General features: G+C 43.1%; 1 protein-coding gene across 1 annotated transcript; it reads right to left on the bottom strand.

Moving 5' to 3' along the window:
• Nucleotides 1–592: 592 nt before the first annotated feature.
• On the bottom strand, nucleotides 593–7,104 carry LOC119894589 (extracellular matrix protein FRAS1-like). The gene is made up of 8 exons (XM_038707260.1): nucleotides 7,089–7,104; nucleotides 6,582–6,689; nucleotides 6,234–6,397; nucleotides 5,667–5,782; nucleotides 5,400–5,566; nucleotides 4,248–4,453; nucleotides 1,827–1,973; nucleotides 593–1,194 (listed from the first exon to the last, which is right to left on the bottom strand). The coding sequence occupies exons 1-8, from the start codon at nucleotides 7,102–7,104 to the stop codon at nucleotides 613–615; spliced, it is 1,506 nt and encodes a 501-aa protein (XP_038563188.1). The 3' UTR covers nucleotides 593–612.
• Nucleotides 7,105–9,423: the final 2,319 nt, after the last annotated feature.

The raw sequence follows: 9,423 nt of genomic DNA, 5'->3' as shown, positions 1-9,423 counted from the left end.
GCAGCACAATGTACGTGCTTAATACTTTCACAGCAGTCAGAAGCAGCTGTAGCCGATGTAGAAGCCACTCCACGGGAAAATGAGACTTTGTTCTGTTTAATCAGAGTTTGCAGAGTTCATTTTTCAGCAGAAACAGTGGATGATAAATGCTGAAAAGGAGGACTTCGACACTGGCTGCAACTCTACAGTTGTAATATTTAGTAGCAGTGAAATGACTCAATGCAGCAAAGTAGTGTTTTTTTTGTCAGAATAATCACCAGTGTCTGAGCTACCAGTCACCATTTTGGTGCTAAAAAGGATGTAAATGTCAAGTAAGACAGTGATGAAATTAGCCACAGCTTCAGATAGAGTTTGGATGATCAGACGCAGATGTTTTGGCTGTTTCACGCAGCTGAGTGGTTTATGGATTCCTGAGGTAGCCCAGTTGCGAAATGATTACAACGCTGCGTATCTGTCTGCACGTCACACTCTTCCCTTTTTCAAAGTGGTATAAAAATACATTAACAAACATCTCGTTCCTTAAGTACAAACTTTCTTTTAGAAAATACCTTTTTTTATTTTACTTCCTCCTCCTCCTCTTCCTCCTCTCTCCTTTCCTTCCTCGTCAGTGTTTCAGACCTCAGTGCCATCGTTGAGGTTGTTGTGGAGTTTGACCTCCAGGTTGACCTGTTTGACCTTGGCCTTGCCGTTGGGCTCCTGGTTGCGGTTGAGGATGTTGATGTTCCTCACTGTGCAGTGTTTGCTGCTGAAGTTCTTCTCCACACACTTGTCCATGCACACTTCCACCTTGGTGTTGAGCGGATACTCCTCGTACACTTTCTGAGCTTTCTTGCTCTTCTTCTTGCCCGACTGTCGGCAGCGGCGGAACAGGAAGCAGGAGGCCAGCAGGACCAGGACCAGCAGGGTGACGGCTGCCACTCCCCCGCCCACCGTGCTGCCCATGTGGGCGTTGAAGGTTGCTGTGGGCCCGGCCTCCAGGTAGAGCGACTTCATGTTGGTGCCGTTCTTCACCTGGTCGCCCTCATTGTCGTAGATCAGCGACTCGTCCAGCGTCAGACGCCCGCTGCGATCAACCAGGTCGCGCTTGGAGCGGCTCAGCTCATAGGTCAACGAGCGCTGAATCCTGGGGCTGGACCGCGACTCCGGGCTGATCACATAAATCACCTGCAGGTACCACTGGTGCCCCGCCTCCACCTGTCAATCAATAGAGAGAAAGAAGGAGGGGGTTAGCTACTGCACTGAACAAATCTGTCTTTTATTTCAGCAGCCTGGATTCACCAACATTTTACCATAAGTGCCACTTTTGAAAAGTCACAATGTAAAGACTTTATGCTTTGACATCCAACTGCCTGTTAAATCAGCGAACAACGTAAGATGCTTAAAGAGAGTCCAGTGAAATATCATCGCACTCCTATAACATCATAAGATTCAAAAAACTCTAATTCAATGCAGACAATTGGAGAAAAGTTGTTGCCTACATTACCCACAATGCAACTGCCCACTATTCAACTTTAAATTAGGTAACATGTTCATGGTAACAGTCTCTGATTGGTGGAAGCTCATTTAAGCTTGTGGGAAGTTGGCTAAACAGATAAACATCAACATTTCTCAAAAATAAGTCCACAATATCCAGGTCTGTATGCTCATGTAAAGTTGACTTTACACAATTAAAACATAAAAGCTCCTAGTCTTGTTCCCCATGAAAATAATAATCCCTAAAATATATCTATGGGAACCTGAATTCAGGAAGTAAACGTCCATCAAATCACTCAATGGGGGAAGAAGTTCAACACAACACATGATGTAGCGCAGGTGTTTCCACACACCTTGTAGAGAGCATCAACCTTCATTGTAAAGCCGTCGACGCCCGGCATGGCTGTCATGGACTGCAGCTCTGGGATATCTGACGCTAAGTGAGCCTCGAAGGGAACATCATGGAAAAATTTGTCACAAACGTCTGGCTGTTTACGATCCTGCAGAGGAAACATGAAGAGAGAAAATAATCAGAGCACTTTAAAGTCAATGTATGTTCCTATGGCACAAAGTTTCTTTTGAAAAAGTCAGGTTTGTTCCTTATCTACCTGTTGGAAGTTACAAAAAATGTAAATAATGAACTCAACCAATGGCTCTATATGGTGACATTCAAGAAAGAATTGTCTTCAACGCTGTCTAAAAAATAGTGTAGATGAAAGGTATAATTCCACAGCTTCTGACCGAGTGGAGAATTTCTGCTGCAGATTACGATGGTTTGTCAACGACAACAACGTCAGTAATTTAAATAACCCACAGGCTTTGAACTGTCATTAATGCTGTAGGTGAAACGACACATTTTGAACAAGCACTGCACAGTTTAAAAAGCATAGGGAGGTGTCACTTCAGCCCCTGTGAACAGGCACTGCACTAGTACTCTTAATGACTCAACATCTACTGTATCCATTTCACATTAAAAGGCTTCTAGCAAAGAAAGTATTTTATTGTGAAACAACAGCAGAAGCGTGTTCAGTCTGAAAACATTTGGCACCGCTGTCTGCGGTTTGCAGGTTGAACGACATGTTTCCTTGAAACGTTGTGCAACTGTCCCCAACGGGCTTTGAGGTATGTTTTCTCTGATTACCCTTATGTGGCTCACCTCTGCTGATTGGACTACGTTTAGAACCCTAAGGAACAAGTGCACCTTGATGATAAGAAATTCCAAATCAGAGTTTTATCTGAAGACAGTTACAGAGAATCCAAATAACCCCGCAATATTCTGGAAAGTAATTAAAACCATGTCAGGTACACATATTGCTTCAAGCCTCCCTGAACATATTCTGGTTGGCTCAGATGAAATAAAGGATAAAGCTGCAATGTTCAGTCAGTTAAACAAACACTATCTGTGCTGGGTCTGCAGTTGACAGCAAATGTAAATGCACCTGTCCCATATTCTGCCGAGCTGCAAATGATAGAAAACTGGATTTGTTTGATTTTAAAACTATTTCAGTTGCTCAAATTTGTAAAGCTATGAAAGTCATTGACCACAAAAAACCTGCAGGTCCCAACAATCTGGATCATTTTTATTACTGCTGCTATGGTGGTAATAAACGATCTTATGGTGCCTTAGACAGAAAACAGGGGTCTATTTTGGGACCTATTCTGTTCTCTATTTTTATAAATGACTTAGGTAAGGACATTCAAGCAAAATACACTTCTATGCTGATGACACTGTCATTTATACACATGCTCCTTCCATAGCACAGGCTGTGCAAGAGCTTCAGATTGCATTTCAGTCATTACAAACTGCTCTGCTCATTTTAAAACTGGTTTTAAATCCTCAGAAAACGAATGGTCTTCTCAAAAGCTCTCCTACAGTTGCTTGCTGATCTTTGCATTTTTACGTCTGATGGTAAATCCATTGAAAGGGTGCCCACATACAAGTACTTAGGTATATGGAAAACGACAAACTTTTATTTAAATACATATTCCTAATCTAGTTAGGAAGCTAAGAAGATTGGCTTTTATTTTAGAAATAAATCTAGCTTTAATTTCAATGCCAAAAAAACACTTGTGGAAGCTACTTTTCTGTCTGTGATTGACTATGGTGACATATTATATATGCACTGAGCCTCCTCCATCTTATGGAGCCTTGATTCAGTGTATCATGCATCTCTATGCTTTATTACAAATGTAAAGTCCCTCATTCACCATTGCATTCTTTATGATCTGGTGGGTTGGACATCACTGACCACCCGACACAACAGCACTGGCATATTATTATACATAAAGGCATGCTAGGTAAACTTCCAGCTTACCTCTATACCCTTCTCTGTCTCAGTCCTACTAGTTACCAGATACGCTTCTCCAAGTGGTTGCTTTTTAATGTAACCATGGTTTTGACAGATCTGGGAAAACTGCATTTTCATACTATGCTCCCTGGGCATGGAATAATTTGCAAAAAGATCTTAAATTAGAAACGTGTATATCTATTGATAAATTTAAGAGCGTCATAAAGAATGTGGTGAAGGAGACATTATGTATTTTTTGTAGCATTTTAATATGTTGTGTTTATGTATGGCTGCTACCTTGGCTGCCAGGTCTCTCTTGTAAAAGAGATTTTGATCTCAATGAGACTTCAGGTAAAACAAAGGTAACATTAAAAAATAAAATAATACTGATTATGGTAATGATATTTGACCTGAGGGTGGCAGTATTTTGAATAACGGTCTTTAAATATGTACCCCAGACCAGAGTAAAGAAATATATATTTGTACCAGCAGTAGGAAGCGATGCTTCAGGTGCTTGTTGGGCTGGATGCAGCCGTACTGTGGCCCCTCGTTGTACAGCGTTCCTGTGGGGTCAAAGAAGGGAACATATCCGTCCCTGCCAGTGCAGAGGTAAACCTTCTCCAGCTGCAGTTTGTAGGCTGCGTTCAGGTTCTGCTCAGGGTTCCACAATACTCTGCCATACAGAGTTTGACCTGCAGGGGGCAGCAGACAGATCAGGACAGGTTTTTATTTTATTTGTAGAAGTGCATAAAAATGTTTCAGTTTCTTCTGCATAAACCACAAGAATTCTTGATCTGTGACTTAGAAGAAGTCAAGATTACAACATTATCTTGGTAAGAACTTCTTAGTAACTGATAACATGAAATAAATTCAGATCCTACACCGGTCGTTTGCAGGTTTTATGATGAAGAGGATTTGTTTGTATATGGCTGAAAGAATATGATTCATAACCAGGATATGGATGTAAGAAACAAAGCAGGACAGTGTGTTGTTAAAATTCAAAGAAAGGTCAGTAGAGAATCTCCTAAAATTATTTAAAGAGGTCATATTATGCGTTTTTGTGCATGTAATAGGTTTGCAAAGTGAAAAAGCCCAAAGTCCACCCCAAAGAGAGTTCCCATCTCCCACAGAAAACTCTGTTCTGAACTGCTTGAAAACAGCTCGTTTGTAGCACAGCCATTTTCCTTTGATCCCTGTGACGACACAGAGAAACACGCATCATAATGCTCGCCATTGCGGCTAATCCGACACTGAGCTGCAGCAGACAGTGACAAGACAACCGCCTACTGCCTCTCCTCTCCCTTCCAAACACTAGCTACCCTCCAGGCAGTCAATGGACATAAAATTGTCACTGTGATGAAGAGACAGAGCTCAGTTAAAACTTTATAGATGAAAGATACATTTGTTACAGATTAATAAATCACCACTCTGAAACTCTTGCTCCAGTCTATGTTGCTAAGATGGTAAGGGGAACATATACAGCTTAATCTACGCCGAAGAGGCTTCTCATGACTTGCCCTACTTTGCTTCTGATTAGCTAGAAGTCCGTATCTATGAACTGCGCATGTGCAACTCCTACAAGAGAAAATTTCTAAAAGGCTGTTTCAAGAAGGTAGTTCTGTTTCTCTCCTTTCATACCCATGGAGAATGCTCCCTTGTAGTCCATCTCAGCCATAGACACATCAGCGGTAGCCGGGTCCATCATGAACACCTTCTCATTGTTACACAACTGGAACTCCGTGTTGAGGGAGTAAACCACAGGAACAGGCCGGTTGGTCTGCTGGAAGGCGATCGGCACCAGAAACCTGACGGAGAACAGCAAGACAGTACAGGTTTCATGTGACCTGGCTCCCTAAAATATGTCGTCATCAAACCACAAGAGTTTGGACTCAAGCAGGGACTTACTTCTCTGGAGCGTGAGCCGTGCAGGACAGAGGTTTGTCACCGGGGTCGATCCAGGCTGAGTGGGCTGGACAGTGCAGGGGATCAAGAAGACTGTGTACTCCCCAGAATAGTCCTTCCTGTTGAAGGATACACATTAAGACAACACAGAAAGGTTATTACCAATGCACAGTGAGTTACAATGAAGGATCAAAGGGTTGATCTTCTGAATCCAAAGGAGCATGATTAAAGAAATCAGAAGTCAAATTGACTTAAGGTTTTCCACATAAAGTGACATTCTAGTTGTTCCACAAGGAACTGTCTGAGGCTCCCTGGAGAAATCCTACTCTAAAAAGGTCTGAAAGTTCCCAATATCCTGATGTTTTGTTTTCCTAAATCTTAAATCAAATTTGGTTACGTTTGTTCTTTACTTTAAATGTCACTGTTGAGCAAATGATCAACATTTACTAAAAACTACTAACTGAACCACTTTCATATTTCCCATCCAGCTGAACTGAGAAATGTCAGTGTGATTGAAAAACGAATGGTAGCCTTCCTTCACCCCTTCTGATTACGGCTGTGGGAACCGACTGACCTGCTGTAGGAGCTGGTGGCTCTCCACAGCTGGTATGGTGAGTCAAAGGTTTGAGCGCTCCACAGCAGCTGTATGTCAAACTCGATGCCTCCGAGGTGGTCGGGCGCCATCAGGTGGGACTTGTGGCCCGGCAGAGTGTGGTGTTCAAGGACAAACTGACCTGGAGGAAGGAAATTTGGAAATATGACACCAAAATAACCCTCTGTTCTCTTGTCTATCAGTCTTCTAAGTACATTTGTTGTATTAATACGACAGCAGACACCTTCTAAAGAAAAAACAAGGAGGTATGGACTTCTGTCTGACCCAAAACATATGAAATGTTGTGGTGGATGTACTGAACTGACCTCTGAATTTTGCATGAGTTTTGAACTCAATCACCAGTCGTCCGTCTTCTCTGATGTAGATCCTGATGATCTGCAGTCTGGCTGAGAGGACGCTGTCAGTCTGGATACCTGCAGACAGGAAGCACCAGCCAAGGGTGTCAAAGGTCAGATCGAGGTTGGATTAAAACACTGGTTTAGTTTTGTTAAATAAAACAGCATATATGGATTCTGATCATTTCACATAATGTTCAGATGTTTGCAAACAGGGACCAAATCCATCCCTAAATTAATCTTAAAAGAAAGTTTTAAAAAAGCATGTAAACTGTATAAGTTGTGGATTTTCATCCTGAACCTCTTCTGCTCCGTTTTCACAATAAATGCCTGGAAAGATAAAAATGATTTGCTTTCAAAAGCTGCAATAAATGTTCTCATAATCATTTGGAAGAGACTCTTTGTTTTGCGATACACAGAGTAGGTTAAACTTTAAAAGTGTATGTAGTGGATCCAGAAGAAATGCATAATGGATGCCTTGCAGTGACTTCATTTTATGATTTGCTCATAAAGCGATAAAGTCAGTTTCCTGACCTGTCCTCCAGAGTACGGTGTCGTAGAAGAAGAGAACTCCATCTCGTGTGATGCTCCAGAGAGGCCCAGCCTCTCGGTGCCGTCACGTAGATGTACGACACATAGAGAGGTACCTGCACCGTCAGGAAGGACTGGGCAGAGTCCCGAACCTGGAAGAACAGCAGCTTTGTTTATATTGGTTCTGCACCTGGGGGCTGGGAACCCTCAGAAGGTCATATAAGGATTGAGCACCTGCTGTGATTGAGTACTTGAGTTCTTGTGGTGTATATGTCATGCAACATTTTCTCCATATTTCTCCTATTGTCTCCGCCAAGGATCTTATGACTTTAATTTGTTTCTAGAAAGCTGGTATACTTCTGTGAGACTAACAACTGATTGAGCTTTATAGTTCACCTTGGAAACATCATTTGACAAATCTCTATTCACTTGCTCGTTCTGGAGACTCGGATGGTATGGTGCATGTTGTTTTCATGGCCAAGAATGGACTTTCAAAGTGCTCAGAATAATGTAAAGTGTGAACAATTCCATGACAAGTGACCAAACATGTAATGATGAAGACAGTGTGACATTGGGGTCAAAAGCCCCAGAACAACTTAATAGTGGACCTTGAGGGGAGTTTATAAATAATTGATTACATTTTGGTGATGATCCAGATCAGGTTGGAAAGCTACTCAGTCGAGGCATCTGCTACGTAGTTAAGTAGTTCTAATTGATAGATTTTCGGTGGTCACAGAAAGAACGTGCTCTTGACGGTCTGATGTACCTGGAAATCAGCGGTGACTGAGCCCCCGCAGACGTCGATGAGCTCGGTCATGTCGTAGTAAGCATCAAAGGTCCAGATGCAGCTCTTGAGGTTGAGGTGCTTGTAGAGCTGGATGCTCTTGGCCTCGCGGACGTTTGGGTTGAACTGATAGGGGCGGTCATAACCGGCCCAGAGAGATGCTGTCGTAGGATACATCGTCCAGGAAACCTGTCTCTGTGGAGGAATGTTGTCAAAGTTTGTAGCAGAAAAAAGATCTTAGAAGTCCACAGAAAACAATATTTTCTGATTTAAACAAAGATCTGGTTAATGTTTAACCACCATTCTAATCCATTTTACAAGTTATATTACATAACAGATAACTACATAAGAAGTATTTCAGCTTGGTGTCGAAATACCAGATGATAACTCTCCCTAATACAGAGTTCACCATGAGTTTTCTGTTTCATGTTTCCTCCCTTTTATGTGTGTTTATGGGAGTGTGTGTGACTGACCGGAAAGACCCTGTAGGTCTTTGAGGGTAACAAGGTTGGAGCAGACGTGTGCTGCCTATATATGGACTCTGACAGGAGAAATGCAGGTTGTACAGCGGCATGGTGGACACCAGGGGGAGCATGCCGTCCTGATGGGGGATCTGCACTGAAATATGGATACTAAACAAGGACACACAGGGCAGGAAAGAAAATTAACAAAAACAGTTTTGGTTTATGCAATTTAAAAAGCCACCATCCATCTGTCCTTCTCACGGTTGGGGTGTTCCTTGTGCTTGACGTCCAGGTATTTGAGTGTGGCGATGAAGGACTGAGCCTGGAAGCCTCTGGCGGTTCCCGTGGTAACCGGCGTGTGGCAGATGGAGCCCTCTGTGCCGATGGTGGCGATGTTGCTTCTCAGCGGCGTTCCAAGGTGACCAGCCTTATCCTGGCCTGAGCAACGCAGCGAACGTGGAAGCGACGGCTGAAATAAATACTGTCCAGGACCTGAGAGAGACAGCAGTGCAGGCAGGGTGAGTGAGACCAAAGCCAACATCATTTGTTATTGATGTTTGGCAGTGATCATCTTGGCTCCATCTATTCCTTTTCAGAGATCCCAACTCACCATGTGGTTGACGCTGGTATACGGCGTGGTCTGTGACTGTCTCAAAGGGGGACCGAGCGCCGCTGGTGTCGGTGGGTGCCGCACATTCCCAGGAGAAGTGAACTTGGGTCTGGTTGATGCCTGCCTCCTCACAGCGCTCCTTCATCACAGAGTACTTGGGGTAGTGAGGGTCACAGGGGTGACACACACCAGAGGGTAACCTGGAGAGGGCGTCTTCTTACTGCCTTCCTTTGTCACCTCCTGGACATGATCATAGTCGGCGAGAGACACCACCTGAGGAGGAAGGAGGATGGGTAATGATGACATTTTATTTGCTTGAAATTCTACTTTCTTTTTCATCTTTCTGTCATTGTTTCTATTTGAACACCGTCCAGATGATTGAGTAGAGCACAAACACAGATGAGATTCCTGTTGAGGAACTGA

The sequence above is a fragment of the Micropterus salmoides genome, unplaced genomic scaffold, assembly GCF_014851395.1.
Source record: "Micropterus salmoides isolate LMB-PRFRI ecotype aquatic unplaced genomic scaffold, ASM1485139v1 Ms_hic_scaffold_807, whole genome shotgun sequence".
Taxonomy (NCBI): domain Eukaryota; kingdom Metazoa; phylum Chordata; class Actinopteri; order Centrarchiformes; family Centrarchidae; genus Micropterus; species Micropterus salmoides.
The sequence above is the reverse complement of the archived record's forward strand: the minus strand, read 5'-3'. Positions and strand labels throughout refer to the sequence as shown.